Consider the following 21,128-nt stretch of genomic DNA (forward strand, 5'->3'; position numbering starts at 1 on the left):
CGATAGAGAAAATTTTCAATTTTTTTGCCACACGGAAATTGACAAATATGAAGAAATGCCAGTCCTGGTAAAAAGACCTCTCTCTGCTTACTTCAGTGAATGGATGAAGATATTCTATTTAGGGATAAGCATACCCGCGGAAGCTCAGGTTCTAGTATCCGACCGAACTTTTGTCCAAAGTTTGGTCCTGGTACCAAAACTGTACCCTAACCCCATAGAAAATCAATGGGGATCTGAACTCTTTGTCTCTTTTTCTCTTCCTTTCTGTTTTTGTTCTCTTTATCACTTTCTCTTTTCCTCTCTCTCTTTTTCACCTTCCCTCTCTCTTACCCCTCTTTTCTATCTCTCTCCTTCCCCCTCTTTACCCCCCTCTTTTCTCTCTCTCTCTCATACACTATCACTTGTTAATTGGTGGAGGTCTATTCCTTAGTCAGTCTTCTAATACTACTGACATTTATTCTACAAAGCATCCCTTCCAAATGGGTACTACGCAGAAAACGTCACCAATTCTGTGCGTCAGCGCACAGCGGAGCCTAATACTAGTGGTGGGTCAGCTTTGCAACACTTGGGACTTCGTTGTTCAGCCTCCAATGACATAGTCTAGTGTTGTATGTAAGGAGAAACCCTGTACCTGTTACAGATCAGTTTACCAGTGGCAGAATGTTAGCACAATAGACTTTCATTGCTGTAGTAAGGGACCATGGTTAAAAGTTTCGATCTTACTGGAAGAGGTGACCTCTTATTCATTGATAAATTTGTAAAGTGCTTGTAACCAACACTGTCTACTGTACACTAGGATCGTTTTTCTCCGTTCTGAAGAATGGAGACATTTTTAATTCTGCAGTGTAGTCTTTTTGTTCACAAGAGGTGGTTGGCCTCGTAGGCAAGGAGCTCTCGCAATTGCATGCTGTTTGCCAGCTTGGAAGCGCCGTTCTGAAGCTTGCCTGTTTGCTGGATGCGGCAGGATTTAGTGTCCCTGAGTTTCTCAGAGGCTGCAGATGTAAAGCTGCCTCTGCTTGCAACAGTGGAGAGGAGCTTGGGCAAGGAGCTGGGGCTCAATCACGCCTCTGGCCCAAGGCTTCATTTTCCAGCAGATTGCCAGGAGGCATAGGAGGGATGAACTGCTGCAGATAACCCGAGAACAGCCCTTTTTTTTTTTTTTTTTTTCTTAAAGGTTCATCATTTTTTATTTTTTTATTTTACTTTAAAGAAGTTTCTACTAAAAAAAAAAAAAAAAATGTGAACCCCAATACAATGGATGTAAACTGGCAGTCGCCATTACCTACTGCTGTCCCTATTCATTGATAATATAATCACAATGATCACGTCAAGTGATTGCTGCAGCCAATCACTAGGCTCAGCGATGATGCCATTGTGATGTGACCACTGCAGACTTATCAACAAAGAAGCGGACAGCAGTGGAGAGCTGGCGTGGCATGGGGTAAATAAAAGGGACTTTATCTTTTACATGTTGGAAGCCTTTGGCATAACCCCCTCCCCCCCCCACAATAAAAAAAACAGAAAATGGGCCAATCTTTGAACGCTACTTGTAGTCTTCAGTCCGTTCATAGTTAATATTTATTGTTCCACCGACTGTGCTTCTTATAAATACACTTTGGGTGAAATCCTGAACTCTATAAGTGGTAAGTGAATGTAAACATTTCTATTTAATGTAAATTACTACATGATCACTTGCAGCATTTCGAGTGAATTCGGCAAAGTCTTTGTTTTTTTGCCCTCGCTGCTTTAGCGTAATTAAAAGCATCAGCCAGTGACCTTTCTCAGACATATCTTGAGCAGAAAGGAGACTATTTCTATCCTGTGCACTTGCAATGTGGAAGGGTCAAGATGCTTTAAATTTTTAATATATCTTATGAAATTTGGCCACGGGGACGTGTGCGGCAGCCAAAAATGCAGGGTGCAAAGCAACAAGAATGATGGTCTAATAGATAAACGGTGATTCAAGCATCAGTACACAGATGGTTCTGATTTGCTGTGTTTTAAGCTGCTCCGACTGAAGACATAAAATATCCTTCTAGTCATAAATTAGCTCTTTGGAAGGAAACCTTGGCGCTGGAGCTTTACAACCTTCAATTAGTAGGGGAAGAAGAATTTGAATGACTGTGGTATTGACATCTGTAGGCTTGCATAGTAATTATTCCTAATAGAAATGAATATCTGTTTGAGGAGGTTTTGCATGGCTAATTAGCTACCATTGAGAATATGTGATTTTTGCATGATCTCCCGATTGTCACCTCTCTTTTATGAGACAATTACATCTCATTGTAGCGAGAGACTTAAAGTCTGATACTTGTAAGACAGAAGATTGAACCCAGCCAATATCATTAAACATTTTGGTGGACAAATTATACTTGATCTATTTTTTTTTTTATCATCTCCATTCTTCACAGTATTGTGTACAGGGTGGGCCATTTATATGGATACACCTAAATTAAATGGGAATGGTTGGTGATATCAACTTCCTGTTTGTGGCACATTAGTATATGTGAGGAGGAAAACTTTTCAAGAAGGGCCGTGAAGATGGCGGCCATTTTGAAGTCTGCCATTTTGGATTGCATCTTTATAAATGACCCACCCAGGTGTATCCCTATAAATGGCCCACCCTGTAGTATGATTTTTACATTGAGTCTATTAGTCCTCCTAAATAAGTATTTTTTTTTTTTTCTTTCGGTGCCTGAAAAGGATTAGCCACTACTAATTAGTGTGGTACAAATAATTTTGTATTTGGTAATTTCTTGTGTAAATTTACAAGATAATAGCATGATCTAACATTCCCATTTTTTAAAAAAGATTTTTTTCCATACATGGCTTCAAAAAGCCTCAAAAAAAAGTTTCAATGCTCACAATTTTTCTACCTTCCTCTCTCTCCGCCTCCCCCCTCGCTCTTCCTCTCTCTTTTGCTCTCTCCATCTCTCTCACGCTTGCTGTCCCTCTTTCTCTCTCAATCTGACATTAGGTGTGAGATGAAAACTTATTTACGCAGGACAAGACACTTTCCAAAGTAACCATTAGACACCCAGTAAATGGGACACAGGCAAGTAAAGTGCCAATGTGTCAAATTGGATGAAAGAGCGGCTGGCCAAACTCATTAAAGGGGACGTCACCTCTTCAGACATCTGTTTTAGTGAACATTTGTATTGCCTATGAAATAAATGCACAGGTGCGGTAAAACTCTGCTACAGTTGTGGCCAAAAGTATTGACACCCCTGCAATTCTGTCAGATAATACTCAGTTTCTTCCTGAAAATGATTGCAAACACAAATTCTTTGGTATTATTATCTTCATTTAATTTGTCTTAAATGAAAAAACACAAAAGAGAATGAAGCAAAAAGCAAAACATTGATTATTTCACACAAAACTCCAAAAATGGGCCAGACAAAAGTATTGGCACCCTCAGCCTAATACTTGGTTGCACAACCTTTAGCCAAAATAATTGCGCCCAAATGCTTCCGGTAACCATCAATGAGTTTCTTACAATGCTCTGCTGGAATTTTAGACCATTCTTCTTTGGCAAACTGCTCCAGGTCCCTGATATTAGAAGGGTGCCTTCTCCAAACTGCCATTTTTAGATCTCTCCACAGGTGTTCTATGGGATTCAGGTCTGGACTCATTGCTGGCCACCTTAGAAATCTCCAGTGCTTTGGTGTGGAATTATATCCAATTTGGCTTTAGGACAATTCTTTTTGTGTTTTTCCATTTAAGACAAATTAAATGAAGATAACAATAACAAAGAATTTGTGTTTGCAATCATTTTCAGGAAGAAACTGAGTATTATTTGACAGAATTGCAGGGGTGTCAATACTTTTGGCCACAACTGTATGTCATTACTCTGCAGTATCTCGGGGGAAATATATAGAAATTGGCAACTGGGTGTTGCCATTCCCCTTGTTTGTCCCCACACAATCTTCTACACTGTTTTAGTTCTGACCATCCCATGTGTAGGCCCATATCTCATTGACAGTAGGAATAATACTCAGTTGCCCAAATTATACATTAATTAAGAGAGAAACAAGATGACACTCAGGAAATAATTTTCTTCACCCTAGAAAGAATTCTGCGATCATCCACCACTGTTGTCTTCCATGGATATCAAGGCTTTTTTGAGTTCCCAGTTTGCTCTTTTTTTGCTAAATGTACCAGACTGTTGTTTTGGCCACTTCCAATGTTTCTGCTCTGATTAATTTTTTTTTCAGCTTCCAATGAGAGCTCCTTTGACCGCATGTTGTGGATTCACAGCAATAGCTTCCAAATGCAAATGTCACACATGGAATTGGCTCCAGACCTGCTTAAGGCTGGTTTCACACGTTAGTGGCTCTGGTACGTGTAGTGACAGTTTTCTCACGTACCGGAGACAATGAGATATGTCAACCCATTCAAATGAATGGGTCTATGCAGGTGTCAGCGTGTTATTCACGGACCGTGTTCATGTGCAAAACACGGAGACATGTCCTTTTTAACACGGACACACGGCCCGCAACACGTGCTGCACACGTGCAGACGGAGAACAGTGTGCACGGACGGCCGCAGGGGAAGCGGCTACTGTAAGCGCTGTTACCCTGCATGTGGTGCTGAATGCGGCTGTCATTCTTCCCTGCTCTGCCGGCAACAGAGCGAGTAGGGAAGAATGAAGAAAAACCCGATGTGGGGTACCCCTTATATTTTTAACCAACCCAGCAAAACAAACCGGTGCGGGCTGCTATTCTCAGGCTGGTAAGGGGCCATAAATATGCCCCCCCCCCCCAGCCTAAAAATAGCAGCCTGCAGCTGCCCAGAAAAGGCGCATCTATTAGATGCGCCTATTCTGGAGCTTTGTCGGGTTCTTCCCACTTGCCCTGTAGTGGTGGCAAGTGGGGTCATAAGGGGTTAATGTCACCTTTCTATTGTAAGGTGACATTAATCCCAGCTTAGTAATGGAGTGGTGTCAATAAGACACCTATGCATTACTAATCCTATAGTAAGTAAAGGGTTAATTAAACATACACATTAAGAATAAAGTCTTTTAATGAAATAATACACCACACATTTGGTTTTTTTTATGTCGTTCAGCATGTGTTAAAATTAATAGGGCAGCTTTATTCTACGGGTCTGTACAATTACAGTGATATCATATTGATACCTTTCTTTAATGTTTTGACGCTTTTACATAAAAAGTATTTTTGCATTGTTGTTATTCTGAGAACCTTTAACTTTTTCTTTTCCCACTGATGGAGCTGTACGACGTTTTCAGGACACGCGCTGCGTCCAAACGCCGCCAATTCCTGATCGTGTGCCCATACACTTACAGTATATGTAGAACAGTAACCGATACCATTAAAAGTTAATATTCTTGTGGACAGAGGATTTTTAATACCACCTAATCTGTGAAGTTGCTTTTTACAAACACTTTAGATTTTTACCTTTTATGATGATGAGAATAGAAGGAAATCTGTCACCAGGTTTTTTGCCACCTAATCGGAGAGCAGTATAATGTAAGGGCAAAGACCCTCAATCCAGTAATGTGTCACTTCCTGTGGACTACTTGCTGTAGCTTTTATAAAATCGAGCAAGAAGATTATCACTAATAAACCTGCTGCCATGTAGTTCTCCACATTCATGAGCTCTGTATAACTACACCCCCCCCCTCCACTGACTGGCAGCTTTCTGTCTATGCACAGTGTACATACAGCTGCCAATCAGTGGTGTGGGCGTGGTTATAGGATCAATTGAAGGCCCTTAGTAACAAATGTATAGTGTTTTTTTTTAGTTTTTTTATATCTATTGCTCATTTCTGGAGTAAGGGCACAACCTTGACTCCCTGACTCTACGTCACTGATAACTGCCATACAGTTCACTTTTCAGTTTTCGACACGCAGGGTTTGTATGGCGACAATCGCAGAACTGAATGGCGGAATATATGCCGCACTACATAAGTAACAGAAATAACTGCAGATTTTTTTTATGTAATATAAATAGTTGCCTGCTTGTTTCTTGCTACCTGAATAAATTAGGATTGCTGGCGTCCCCAATCACCGCGGCACATACGCAGCCCCGCTTATCATCGGACAGGCCAGAAAGCGACAAAAGATAAGCAGCGCATTCATTTCCATGGGCTACGGCCTTCTCTAAAGAGCCAAGAGCTCGAACGGGACGCTTCAGGATTTCCTCTATTAATACAAGTCAGTCCAGTCACTTCAAATGGGAAGGAGAGTGAAAGCCCACAGCATTAATATATTCATATACAGTAAAGACAAGACCGACGGAGAACATTCTTATTTTAAGCTGAATGCCAGAGTTTAATACATATAATCAGTCACAAGGAGTGTTACTGCCGTCTTCCCCAGAAAAGGTCAGATAACCTGCATGGAAAAGCAAATGTAGTGATTAAAATCACATTTCATAATTCTTTTTCATATTAATTAGGCTCATTGATATGGAAGAAAACTTGCTATGAATGGGTCCAGGTTTATGAATATGAATTAAAAAGCTGAAGACTTCTGGATTCTTTCCCAGCAAAGGTTAATAATAAATTCAGGTGGACATTTGGAATAACGCTGAGTTTTATTTTCCCTAAAATGTCTCTTTGTACTAGAGAAAGATTAGAGACTAAAATAACAAATTCTGTATTTTTGGCGGCACGGCTCCATTTTAATATATTGGCACACCGTCTATTTCTAGTATTACCTTAAAGGCTCATACTCACATGCGAGAAACTCGGACGAGTCTCTCACGTCAATACCCGGCACTCGGATCGGAGCATTCAGCTTCATGTATTTCTATACAGTACGCTCCGATCTGAGTGCCGGTGGCAGCGCCGGGTATTGACGTGCGAGACTCGTCCGAGTTTCTCGCATGCGAGTATGAGCCCTACACACAGCCTTGAAATGACTGAGCGAGGCCTGAGAAGTTTTCTCTCCAGTTTATATTTGTCTGCATGATTTTCCGCATATTCCTGTAGTTTTCTTTCAGAGAACACAGGGGATTAATGTCCCCCCTCATCTTATTTTTAGCATATAGATAAGGGGGCAAGTTTCAAAGGGCAAGGATTACAAGTGTTCCCCAGTCTAATCAATGTAAAAAAAAAAAAAAAAAAAAAAATTGGATACTCCCCGCCTGGAGAGGCGCTGTTCCTGGAGTGATGCATCTGCTGGCTGCAGCCCATAACGAGTGGCCGTTCTTTGTCTGTAGTTCACCGATATTTCATCAGGGTGGACGTCAGCTGAGATGAAACGGTAAAATCTGCAGCCAGCTAGCGGATGCTTATTGACTGCAGCCCTGACGTGACACAACAAGCCACTCTTTGGGAACAGCAACGTCACCAGATTGGCGCCACGGCAGTATCTATTGTTTTTTATTTGAATAGTGATTTAGGATGATTTTGGATGATTTAGCGAATCCTGCTTTGAGCAGGGGGTTGGACCAGATGGCCCAGGAGGTCCCTTCCAACTCTACGATTCTATTTCCAAATTAACTAAAGTGGGATTGTCCAGAAGTAGACAAACCCCTAAACATCTTGGTGTGCTGCTGCAGGGAGAGTACTGCCTGGGAGGCTCCTTCAGCTATTTGTCCTTCAGTCAGAAACTCATATGTGAGGAAAGCTACATTTCTGATTTCTAGGGAACATGACAGAAGAGAATCCACAACAAAAAATGCAGACCCTACAGGTGTAACTTGTGGGATTTTTTGTGATCTTTTAAAAATGTTTAGAAGAAGATCACAATTTTTCTAATATCCATTAGATTACGAAATATTTGTAGTGTGGATGTAAAATGGGGACATGCTTTTCTTGCCATTATTCTTCAGGACACCATGGCCAGTAGAGTGAAAAGTGAGCTGTTAAAAGCAATGATTCAACAACACACAAAAAAGTAAAAAAGAAAAAGTCTTTGGCCAAACATAAAAACCCACTAAAGACACCTATTGCGGTACTCTAATATATCATAACATTACAACCACTGTTAGATGGCACTGTCTCAAATTATTATTATTCACTTCCCTTCACCTAGCAAGGGATTGGATATGTTATGTATTAAGTGAGCTGTCACTTCTTAAAGATAATAGCTGCAAAAATGGTCAAAAAGAAGGGTCTGAACAAGGGCTGAATTGTGATGGCCAGGCAACTGGACCAGTGTGCTTATTATGCATGGGTTAGCCGACCAGTCTGGGTTAAAGACGATCCCAGTACAAGGTTAGAGCTACATGGCAATCCTGTAATCGGTGTGTCACATTGTGACATCACATTTAATGATTCTCTACAGTGTCTCATTACAACTGCAACATTTTATTCCTCAAGTTGGATTTTCTGTTGCATGTCACAAGTGACTCACTTGGCATAGACATCAATGCAAGTCGCAAGCTTCAAGCGACTTATTGCAACTCGGCGGTTTTATTTTAAAAAACAAAATCAGGGCTCCCTTAATTTCAATTTTTTTTCATATTTAACAAACTTAAATATAGCTTGGAATATAAACGGTCGACAGGGATATCAAACATTTCTGTCTTTATATGAGTTGTCGAAGACTCAAATAAAAAAGAAAGACCTACACATCAGTTTAGATTGATACAAGGACAATGAGAGGTTGGGAGGTACTGTACGTAGTAATAAGTTATTGACCTGGTAGAGTGAAAACCTTAGATTCTTAAATGGTTATGAAAGCCCATTTGGAGTCCAAGGGGACCAAATTAGATGAAACTTTTCAATGGTTTTATTGTTAAGGGCAGTGCGGTATTCAAAATTTCTAATATCTTTGGATCCAAGAATACAGCAAAGATGGGGGAGAGAATTGTTTTCAGTGATCTATTAGGCCATGTTCAGTATTTGATCACTATTTTACTTCAGTATTTGTAAGCCAAGGAAAAGTATAATAGAAATACGTCACCACTTCAGCATTTTTCACCCACTCCTGGTTTTGCCTTACAAATATTGAGATAAAATACTGATCATGTGAACATGGCCTTGGACAGCAAAAATAAGGGCTGTTAAAGGGAACCTGTCAGCTTGATTTTTTTTAATGTAAAGGCATGACTGTAATCACGGATTGAATTGGTGAACAAACGCGACTTGATGATCTTCTCTAATCACCATTTGGACTGTGCTCTGGGCCTTCTCCTCCCTGTCTGTGTATCCTCGGACCTTCCATCACTGCCGTGGACACCGCATGCTCAGTCATCTCTGAAAGACATAATTGACCTGAGAACTCGATCTGTGCACGCGCTGCCCATGGCCATGGCAACGAAGGCGTCAGTGTGAGATTTCAAGCAGTTGAGGCAGGTCACTGAAAAATCATTGACCTGCCATTCAAAGACTGGCAGATCTGGAGGTTCTGGGGTATCGGCGACAAGCAACAGTGAGAAGACCCACTGCACAGTCCAACCCCTGTGCACCAAAATCTGGATAGCAAAAAACCTAGATGATTACTTTATTTTACCAAAGTTTCAATTTAATCAGTATTACAGTGCCGTAACAGCTGTTTCTTCACTGTACAAAATTGTGCGGACAGGTTCTCTTTAGTCATGAGACTAACAACTCACACAGATTTTATTGCTCAACTTTTGAGAATTTTCTGTCCAGTGACAAATGCTGTCGTATAGCCCTAGCCTAAAAATGTCACTTTATCACTCTACTTGTCTATCAAATATTTGTATACATTTTATTTTAAACCTTCAGGATGATGCAAAACTGAAATTTTGAAACTGGCACATCATATGTAAAGTCACGTTAGCTTAACGTACATTGAACTTGACAAATGTCTTTGAGTGAATACATGCCTTCACTGTTCCTCTTGCATTCTCTCCATAGTCAGAGATGAGGAAACATGGGAAAATGGAGACTGAAGAAGATGATGTACAGCATAAGAACAGTAATCCACTAAACCCAGGTGCTTCCCGTTCAGCACAAAAGGTAGAAGCTCTTCATTCCTAATTCTGCATACCCCAGCACCTGGTTGACTGTTTTAGCATCTTAATGGTCTCTCAGCTAGGTACACGACCTAGGCCCTGCTGGTTCTACTGAACTAAACTTAACACTAGAACTACTGTATGTTTCATAATACCTATAACTACCATTAGGGGTCATTTTGACCCCCATTCAAAAGTACTGACTCTGGAGAAAAAATAACTTTTTTTGTTGCCAACAAATTAAAGAACATTTATTTTAACTTAGTAGGAACAGTGTTAAGATCAAGTACAGCACACATTTTCCTTTTACATGGTCATAGCATGCGGTGTCCAACAGTTAACACAAACAGTACTTTCTTCCACAAACTGGTTTGTTACAGCTTGCGCAAGTTTTAGTTGTTTTGTTTTCGTTGCATCTTCCAACTCCACATTTTCGATGCTTGCGGATTTCTTGTCCTTTTGTTTGTGGTTCAGACATTGCGGATGATGGGCCACTTCTTCTGACTCATTTTCAGATAAATTCTGAAGACATTTCAAAATTTCATCACTTGTCAGACCCCTCTGCTTACTCATGCATCAAATATACGTCGCAAAAAGGGACTTGTAAGATCGCAGAAGTAATAAAACGACACTGTACAAACATGCAGAGTAGCTTCAACTGTAATTTTTGCTACTGAAGTGTAGACAGAAATCGCTACAAGAGACATGGATCAAACATGTTTAGACAAAACAAAATGCTGAATCATCCCTGATATGCAAAGATACAATTACACTCTACAACTAGGGAGAAGCACTGTGATTTTCTGTACTCTGTAATATTGGGTGACTTGCCTACTACTACTTCTATGTATGGGGTCAAATTGACCCCTTCAGTACTTATAGGTAAGAATTGTAAAATCCGGCCCCTGAAAAAGTTACAATTCATTTTTGTGACCTAAAATATACATTACCATGAATAAATAAAAGTCACAAAAAGTCAGAACTCTTGTTAAAATTTTAGAAATTATAGGAAAAAGAAATAGCAAAAGGGTCAAAATGACCCCTCTGGTAGTTCTAGTGTTAATCACCTATTTTTTTTGGGCCTATGAGCTGCCGACACCGCCATCAGGGGCTTATCTACAGCATTTTGTAATGCTGTAGATAAACCCCCGATGTAACCTGAAAGAGAAGAAAAAAAGAGTTATATTATACTTACCCAGGGGCGGTCCGGGGTTTAGTCCGGAGGGAGTCGCTGTCCGGTCTGGTGCCTCCCATCTTTATACAGTGACATCCTCCTCTTTGCTTCCCGTCCCAGCGCACTGCACTGCCCTGTTGAGGGCAGAGCAGAGTACTGCAGTGCGCAGGCGCCAGAAGAGGTCCAGCGCCTGCGCACTGCAGTACTCCACTCTGCCCTCAACAGGGCAGAGCAATGCACCTGCGCCGGAGCCAGGAAGCAAAGAAGAGGACATCACCGTTAGAAGATGGGCGGCGACGGACCACGACACCCTCCAGACCAGGACCGCCCCTGGGTGAGTATAATATAACTAATTTTTCTTCTCTTTCAGGTTACATCGGGGGCTTATCTACAGCATTCTGTAATGCTGTAGATAAGCCCCTGATGGCGGTGCCGGCATCTTATAGGCCCAAAAATAGGTGACAGATTCCCTGTAAGGGAGTTTTGTCTCCTTAGAACTGCAGGAAGTCCTGGTGACACAGCCATAACACAGATGGCAAAATCTAGCCATGCTATGTGACACAGACCTTAGTGCAGCAGTTTACTCTTGTCCAAGTCTCCATTTTGTCATAATTTTTGCAAAAAAGGACATTATTATTGACAACTGGATTAATTTAAAAAAATTGCGGGGGGAGTTTATTTGCACCACATACATACAATAATTTAGAGAATAATAGGCATATTTTATTCAAACAGAATTACTCAAAGAAAACAGCAGCTGTAATACGCCTGTATACAAATGATGATGACAGAAGTGGATGTGAGCCATACTTTGGTACCAGTAATACTGAAGATGTATCGAGCAATTCAGTGAGATCAGCCTCTGCAAATTTGTTCTCAGACTCACCAAGGATCTATAAACCAAGGGTAAGTATGTACCTCTCATACTTACTAGTGGTGAGCGAGCGTGCTTGGTTAAGGTGTTATCCGAGCATGCTCTTGTGCTAATTAAGTATCTATGGCGTGCTTGAATACTATGTTTGAGCAGCCACGGCGATGTGTCGCGGCTGTTAAGACAGCCGCTACACATACAGGGATTGCCTGTTAGGTAATCCCTGCATGTGTTGAAGCTGTTGAACACCCGCGAGACATGGAGTCACCGCAACTCAAGAGTATCTTCAGCTTGCTCGAATTATTAGCGCACGAGGGTGCTCGGATAACACCTTATCAGAGCACGCTCGCTCATTCCTAATACTTACCGAATGTGTGCAGTGTGTGTATTATTTTCTTGTCCATTCCCTTGCAACTCTAAAACAGAAATGAAAACCTTAGTCTCTGATCGTGCCCCGGAATGACTGCTTTTAGTCCCAATCACTAGTTTTTATGAATTAAATAGTCTTTCCTCTTCTAGTGGGAACCATTACAATCCATCCTGCAGTACCAACTGTACATTGAAGTCATAGGTTTACATACTTGGGTTGAAGTCCGTAAAAGTCATTTATCTACAGACTCCATGTCAACAAAACTATATTTCAGAAAGTTGTTCCTGATATCTACTTTGTACATGACAAGCAGGTTTTTTTTTAACAAATGTCAAACAATTTCCTACATTGAAGATCAAGAGCCTTTACTTAGCTTGAAAAAAGGACAATGTCAAGGCTTTAGAGGGGCGAATTGTCTTCATGAGTTAATTGTAGGAGTATTTTAAGGACTAAGTGCCGCCTTGCTTCATATCATAGGATAATCAAAACCAGTCAGCCAAGTGGACCAGCACACATCTGGTAAATCCTTGGGAGCAATGTCCCACAGTCATCTGTTCAAATGATAATCCGCGTAGTTACACGGCATCTCACCGGTCAGGAAGGAGACGCGTTGTCTTATAGAGCTGGACCTACTGATGTGCGGAAACACAGACACTGGTGACAGATTCCCTTTAAGAACAACAAAGTGGAGGTAGCGGAGTGGCCATCACATAGTCCTTACCTCAATCCCATAAAAAGTGTATGGGCAAAAAAAGCATGAGCAAGCACGCAGGCCTACAATCTGGACTTGGTTAAGCCAGATCTGAGGAGGACTGGGAGAAAATTCTAGAGAATGTTTTGGAAGGCTACCTGAAACTTGTGACCCAAGTTAGACGATTAACCCCTTCATGACCCAGCCTATTTTGACCTTAATGACCTGGCCATTTTTTGCAATTCTGACCAGTGTCCTTTTATGAGGTAATAACTCTGGAACGCTTCAACGCATCCTAGCGATTCTGAGATTGTTTTTTCGTGACATATTGGGCTTCATGTTAGTGGTAAATTTAGATCGATAATTTTCGCGTTTATTTGTGAAAAAATCAGAAATTTGGCGAAAATTGTGAAAATTTCGCAATTTTCAAATTTTGAATTTTTATTCTGTTAAACCAGAGAGTTATGTGACACAAAATAGTTACTAAATAACATTTCCCACATGTCTACTTTACATCAGCACAATTTTGGAAGCAAAATATTTTTTTGTTAGGAAGTTATAAGGGTTAAAAGTTGACCAGCGATTTCTCATTTTTACAACAAAATTTACAAAACCATTTTTTTTAGGGACCACCTCACATTTAAAGTTACTTTGAGGGGTCTATATGGTAGAAAATACCCAAAAGTGACACCATTCTAAAAACTGCACCCCTCAAGCTACTCAAAACTACATTCAAGAAGATTATTAACCCTTTAGGTGTTTCACAGGAACTAAAGCAACATGGAAGGAAAAAAAGGACATTTTAATTTTTCCAACAAAAATTTTCTTTCAGCATCAATTTTTTCATTTTTCACATGGGCAACAGGATAAAATGGATCCTAAAATTTGTTGGGCAATTTCCCCTGAGTACACCGATACCTCATATGTGGTCAAAAACCACTGTTTGGGCGCACGGCAGGGCTCAGAAGGGAAGGAGCGCCATTTGACTTTTTGAATGGAAAATATGCTGGAATATTTAGCGCTTGCCATGTCGCGTTTGGAGAGTCGCTGTGTGCCTAAACACTGGAGCTCCCCCACAAGTGACCCCATTTTGGAAACTAGACCCCCCAAGGAACTTATCTAGATGCATAGTGATCACTTTGAACCCCCAGGTGCTTCTCAAATTGATCCGTAAAAAAAAAAAAAGTACTTTTTTTCACAAAAATTATCTTTTAGCCTCAGTTTTTTCATTTTCACATGGGCAACAGGATAAAATGGATCCTAAAATTTGTTGGGCAATTTCTCCTGAGTACACCGATACCTCATATGTGGTCATAAACCACTGTTTGGGTGCACGGCAGGGCCCGGAAGGGAAGGAGCGCCATTTGACTTTTTGAATGGAAAATTAGCTCCAATCGTTATCGGACACCATGTCGCGTTTGGAGAGCCCCTGTGTACCTAAACATTGGAGCTCCCCCACAAGTGACACAATTTTGGAACCTAGACCCCTTAAGGAACTTATCTAGATGTGTAGTGAGCACTTTGAACCCCCAAGTGCTTCACAAAAGTTTATAACATAGAGCAGTGAAAATAAAAAATCATTTTTTTTCCTCAAAAATGATTTTTTAGCACGCTATTTTTTATTTTCACAAGGGTAACAGGAGAAATTGAACCAAAAAAGTTGTTGTCCAGATTGTCCTGAGTACGCTGGTACCCCATATGTGGGGGGTGGGGGGGCACTGTTTGGGTGCACGGCAGGGCGCAGAAGGGAATGAGCGCCATTTGACTTTTTGAAATGAAAATTAGCTCCAATCGTTAGCGGACACCATGTCGTGTTTGGAGAGCCCCTGTGTGCCTAAACTTTGGAGCTCCCCCACAAATGACCCCATTTTGGAAACTAGACCCCCTAAGGAACTTATCTAGATGCATAGTGAGCACTTTGAACCCCCAGGTGATTCACAGAAGTTTATAATGCAGAGCAGTGAAAATAAAAAATCTTTTTTTTTCCCTAAAAAAATTTTTTTAGTTGGCAATTTTTTATTTTCACAAGGGTACTAGGATAAATTGGACCCCAAAAGTTGTTGTCCAGTTTGTCCTGAGTACGCTGGTACCCCATATGTGGGGGGGAACCACTGTTTGGGCACACGTTGGGGCTCAGCAGGGAAGTAGTGACATTTTGAAATGCTGACTTTGATGGAATGGTCTGCGGGCGTCATGTTACATTTGCTGAGCCCCTGTGTGCCTAAACAGTAGAAACCCCCCACAAGTGACCCCATTTTGGAAACTAGACCCCCCCAAGGAACTTATCTAGATGTGTGGTGAGCACCTTGAACCCCCAAGTGCTTCACAGAAGTTTATAATGCAGAGCCGTGAAAATAAAAAATCATTTTTTTTCCCTAAAAAAAAAATGAATTTTAGCACGCAATTTTTTTTTCACAAGGGTAACAGGAGAAAATGGACCCCAAAAGTTGTTGTCCAGTTTGTCCTGAGTACGCTGATACCCCATATGTGGGGGATGACCACTGTATGGGCACACGTCAGGGCTCGGAAGGGAAGTAGTGACGTTTTGGTATGCAGACTTTGATGGAATGGTCTGCGGGCATCATGTTACATTTGCAGAGCCCTTGATGTACCTAAACTGTGGAAACCCCCCACAAGTTACCCTATTTTGGAAACTAGACCCCCCAAGGAACTTATCTAGATGTGTGGTGAGCACCTTGAACCCCGAAGAGCTTCACAGAAGATTGTAACGCAGAGCCATGAAAATAAAAAATCTTTTTTTTTCCTCAAAAAATGAATTTTTAGCTCGCAATTTTTTATTTTCACAAGGGTAACAGGAGAAATTGGACCCCAAAAGTTGTCCAGTTTGCCCTGAGTATGCCGATACCCCATATGTGGGGAGGGACCATTGTTTGGGCACACGTCGGGGCTCGGAAGGGAAGTAGTGACGTTTTGAAATACCGACTTGATCGAATGGTCTGCGGGCATCATGTTACGTTTGCAGAGCCTCTGATGTGCCTAAACAGTGGAAACCCCCCACAAGTGACCCCATTTTGGAAACTAGACCACCAAGGAACTTATCTAGATGTGTGGTGAGCAGCACTTTGAACCCCCAAGTGCTTCACAGAAGTTTATAATGCAGAACCGTGAAAATAAAAAATCTTTTTTTTACTCAAAAAATGATTTTTTAGCCCGCAATTTTTTATTTTCACAAGGGTAACAGGAGAAATTGGACCCCAAAAGTTGTTGTCCAGTTTGTCCTGAGTACGCTGGTACCCCATATGTGGGGGGGAACCATTGTTTGGGCACATGTCAAGGCTCGGAATGGAAGTAGTGACGTTTTGAAATGCAGACTTTGATGGAATAGTCTGCGGTCGTCATTATGTTTGCAGAGCCCCTGATGTGCCTCAACAGTGGAAACCCCCCACAAGTGACCCCATTTTGGAAACTAGACCTTCCAAGGAACGTATGTAAGATGTGTTGTGAGCACTTTGAACCCCCAAGTGCTTCACAGAAGTTTATAATGCAGAGACGTGAAAATGAAAAAATCATTTTTTTTCCACAAAAATAATTTTTTAGCCCCCAATTTTTTATTTTCCCAAGGGTAACACGAGAAATTAGTCCCCAAAAGTTGTTGTGCAATTTTTCCTGAGTACGCTGATACCTCATATGTTGGGGTAAACCACTGTTTGGGCACACGTCAGGGCTTGGAAGGGAGGGAGCACCGTTTGACTTTTTGAACGCAAAATTGGCTGGAATCAATGGTTGCACCATGTCGCGTTTGGCGACCCCCTGATGTGCCTAAACAGTGGAAACCCCTCAATTCTATCTCCAACCCTAACCCCAACACACCCCTAACCACAGCCCTAACCCTAACACATTCCTAACCACAAGCCTAACCCTAATTCCAACGCTAACCCTAATTCCAACCCTAACCCTAACCCTCTTTCCAATCCTAACCCTCTTTCCAATCCTAACCCTCTTTCCAACCCTAACCCTCTTTCCAACCCTAACCCTCTTTCCAACCCTAACCCTCTTTCCAACCCTTACCCTCTTTCCAACCCTAACCCAAACCCTCTTTCCAACCCTTACCCTCTTTCCAACCCTAACCCAAACCCTCTTTCCAACCCTAACCCTCTTTCCAACCCTAACCCTCTTTCCAACCCTAACCCTCTTTCCAACCCTAACCCTCTTTCCAACCCTTACCCTCTTTCCAACCCTAACCCAAACCCTCTTTCCAACCCTTACCCTCTTTCCAACCCAAACCCTCTTTCCAACCCTTACCCTCTTTCCAACCCTAACCCTCTTTCCAACCCTAACCCTCTTTCCAACCCTAACCCTCTTTCCAACCCTAACCCTCTTTCCAACCCTAACCCTCTTTCCAACCCTAACCCTAACCCTAACCCTCTTTCCAACCCTAACCCTAACCCTCTTTTCAACCCTAACCCTCTTTTCAACCCTAACCCTCTTTTCAACCCTAACCCTCTTTTCAACCCTAACCCTCTTTTCAACCCTAACCCTCTTTCCAACCCTAACCCTCTTTCCAACCCTAACCCTCTTTCCAACCCTAACCCTCTTTCCAACCCTAACCCTAACCCTCTTTTCAACCCTAACCCTCTTTTCAACCCTAACCCTAATGGAAAAATAAAAATATTTTCTTTATTTTATTAGTGGTGCCTACCTATGGGGGTGATAATCGGGGGGTTTATTTACTTTATCTTTCATTTTGATCACTGTGAGAGTGATCAAAATGAAAGAATTGAATCTGCAGCCGGCAGATTCGGGCGGGCGCACTGCGCATGCGCCCGCCATTTTCTAAGATGACGGCGCCCATGAACCGGACCCGCCGGACACCGGGAGCGACGGGGGGACTTAGAAGGTGCCGGGGGAGGTGAGATGGGGTGAGGGGGGGATCGGAAGCTGGCGGGGAGCGAAGGGAATGGGAGGGGGGCAGATCATGACAGCGGCGGCAGATCGCCGCTGTCATTCAGTTGCGGGGGGGGGGGGCGATCGCCAGTGGGGGGGTGTGGAATCGGTGTCTCCAGCCATGTCCGATGCTACAGCAGCATCGGCCATGGCTGGATTGTAATATTTCATCAATTTTCATTGATGAAATATTACTATCGCTCTGATTGGCTGTTTCACTTTTAACAGCCAATCAGAGCGATCGTAGCCACGTGGGGGCGAAGCCACGCCCCCTGTGGCGAAGAACAAAGCCCCCTGTATCTGCGGGTCGGGTGACCTTTCAGTGACCTAGGTCACCCGACCCGCAGGGGGGCTTTAAAGTCATGACGCCACATAGGCGTCATGGGTCGTTCTGGCACGACTTTTCATGACGCCTACGTGGCGTCAAAGGTCGTGAAGGGGTTAAAAGGCAATGCTACTAAATATTAACCACATATCTACAACCTTCAAAAATATCATAGCCTTGAAATATAGTAGTGATCCCAGCTGAGCTCAGAGGGAGGAATACTAGCATTAAGTGGCGTATGGAAACGTAGGACTTCAGCTGTAGGTTAGCAAAAAATAAGGGTCAGATTTGGATGGAGTACGACTGTGGGATCAGACGTCGCAGGGTTTGATTCTAGCCTTTTACAATACAGACACAGTAGACCATAACCTGTAGGATTTTTATTTGATTATTTGTAAAGTTGCTTTATATTTTATACTCAATATAACGGTTTTTTTTACTGCAGGTTATACCATTATTGCATTAGACTTTGTTCAGGAAAGTATTTCAGGGTCTATATTGTTTGATTTCAGAGAACTCGGAACGTGAGTGCCTCTCCGGAGCACGAAGAAAATCCACAGTATCAAGATGCCAACTGTGAACTCGGGAGAGAAAAGGCGTCTTCATCTGCATCAGACCGTCAGGATATATACAAATACGGTTTAGCAGTCCCGGTCCTTCTACTGATGATCTATGTTGTACTATGTGCACTGTGATCACCTCCACTCCATCTTGTTCAGTCGCTTGACATCCACAGCTTCAGAACGTCTTATTAAGCAGCTTCAGGGTGATTGGCTGAAAATGAAATATTTAGCATATGCAATAACGTTAGACCATACAACTAAGGATACATTTTCCTGCAGGGAATTTGCACTTAGGCTACGGGATGCACAACCTAATGAATGTGCGCCAAGGAAGGAGGTTGGGGAATAAATGTATTTATATGAAAACTTGCATTTTTTAAAATATTTTTTAGCTTTGCCAATAAAATATACTACATTTATATCAAGGAATATCCATTGTCTGCCTGAAAATTAGTTATCCAAAACCTTAAATCACAGAAGCTTGAGGAGGGGGCAGGTGAAGTATTTATAAATTCCAACATTCAGAGACCAGTGCAGCCCCCAACAAGTCACTGAGGGGGTCGGCACTGGCCTCTGCATGCCAGGTACCCCGATACAGCGTTGAAAGTGCGCTCTCCATTGTATTGCAGGCTCATTATTCCTCACAGCCTGCAACAGAGTGCACACTGTGATTGTGCACATCGCGCACGGACTAGCCCCGCCCCTGACATGAGCGTCACTGAGGACTGTGACGGCAGCCTCTGACCCCGGCTTTGATGGCACATCATTTGAATACCCTAGTGTGCACTGGGATTCTCAGACGAAGCATCCTCACACAGGAAGTGTGTGTGTGGTGGGGGGGGGGGGAGGTACAATAGCAGTATCACAAAAAAGAAAGCTATCCAGCTCACCAGATGTAGAGTCCCTATGTGATTTGGAACAAGGAAAGTGTTAATGTCTAGACACAGTCAGTTACAAATGGAAGACAGGAAATCCAGCTTCACAAACTCAAAAATGGGGTTTTCTATAATGGTGTAGTACTAGCAAAAACAATGTGCAATAAATCTAATCAACCTCATAGCAGCATGAAAGTTTAAACTGTTCTATATGAGGTCTTAAAGGGGAGCTGTAGCCAGGTTTTGCTACCAATTCTGAGAGCAGCATAATGCAGAGACACAGATCTCTATTCCAGTGATGTATCACGTACTGGGATGCTTAGAGTACATTATTATCATGCATTTTCTATCATATTCTGCAGAGCTTTACAGACATCATCACTGTCCCCATTGGGGCTCCCAATCTAAATTCCCTATCAGTATGTCTTTGGAGTGTGGGAGGAAATCGGAGTACCCGGAGGAAACCCACGCAAACATGGGGAGAACATACACACACTCCTTGCAGATGTTGTCCTTGGTGGGATTTGACCCCAGGACTCCAGCACTGCAATAAAACAGTGCTAACCACTGAGCCACCGTGCCGCCCATTGTACATTATGCTTCTATATTATGCTGCTCTCAGATGGAGCAAACACCTGGTGACAGATTCCCTTCAATATCTATTAACCTTACCTTAGTGCAATAAGGGCATTCCCCGTACATGATGTTAAAGCTCTGCCTACTTGACGGGAGACCATTTAGCCACTAAAAATAAGAAGAAAACATAAAATTCATTGTATGAATGATTAAATTTTTACTTTTGAGGACTTGATTGTACGTTGCTTTGAGGGTTGTGACACCTGACTGAGGATTGTAGAGCAGGGTATTATTTGTTCCGCCGTGAAGGCATTACTGTATGTAAACGGCCAAGGCACAAGGTTTAGGGCTCACTCAGCTCTAAACCATATTTTCTATCAGTGTGCCGTCCTGTGTGTTAGCACGAGATTTACCACATGATGGCAAATATAGCAGTATTCATCATTCTATTCTGTCGTCTACAAGTAGCCCCTGCAGACGAGCGCACAGAGCCGGTCACATCCGCCATCTGCCGACGTGACCAACCTGATTGTAACAAGGGCTGCCTGATCCACGACCTTCGGCCTCCTAGTATAATGGACAGGACATTGATCACTAGCGGGCAAGCGACGATGGACTGGGTGGAAAACAATTTGCACCATGCACTAATTGTAATAACGGTCATCCAAATCCGGCCTAAGGAATACATTTTACTCTATTTTTTTAATTTTCATTTATATGGTGTTTTGGTATAGGAATTCTTATACAGCTGCAATCAAAATTATTCAACCGCCACGGCATGACGTTTCTTAGAAAAATGTACAAATTTTCTGCTGTTTGTAATAAACCAATGAAACCAGAACAATTTAAAAAGCCCAACACAAGTGATATAACAAGTAGTTTAT

At 42.1% G+C, this 21,128-nt stretch overlaps 2 protein-coding genes across 6 annotated transcripts in view; one reads left to right on the forward strand and one right to left on the reverse strand.

Moving 5' to 3' along the window:
- VRK2 (VRK serine/threonine kinase 2) overlaps positions 1-19,222 on the forward strand; it is a 123,293-nt gene extending 104,071 nt beyond the window's left edge. For all 5 annotated transcript variants that reach the window (XM_073576661.1, XM_073576662.1, XM_073576663.1 and 2 more), the window contains 3 exons: positions 9,797-9,898; positions 11,804-11,974; positions 18,743-19,222. In XM_073576661.1, coding sequence (XP_073432762.1) covers positions 9,797-9,898; positions 11,804-11,974; positions 18,743-18,925 — 456 coding nt within the window. In that variant the 3' untranslated portion in view covers positions 18,926-19,222. The remainder of the gene's footprint in view (positions 1-9,796; positions 9,899-11,803; positions 11,975-18,742) is intronic.
- FANCL (FA complementation group L) overlaps positions 18,598-21,128 on the reverse strand; it is a 68,336-nt gene continuing 65,805 nt past the window's right edge. Inside the window, exons 10-11 of the mRNA XM_073576664.1 lie at positions 20,341-20,412; positions 18,598-19,004 (exon numbers count right to left, since the gene is read on the reverse strand). Coding sequence (XP_073432765.1) covers positions 18,969-19,004; positions 20,341-20,412 — 108 coding nt within the window. The 3' untranslated portion in view covers positions 18,598-18,968. The remainder of the gene's footprint in view (positions 19,005-20,340; positions 20,413-21,128) is intronic.

This window comes from Dendrobates tinctorius, unplaced genomic scaffold, assembly GCF_039654945.1.
Source record: "Dendrobates tinctorius isolate UK_male_01 unplaced genomic scaffold, ASM3965494v1 ptg000050l, whole genome shotgun sequence".
Classification (NCBI taxonomy): domain Eukaryota; kingdom Metazoa; phylum Chordata; class Amphibia; order Anura; family Dendrobatidae; genus Dendrobates; species Dendrobates tinctorius.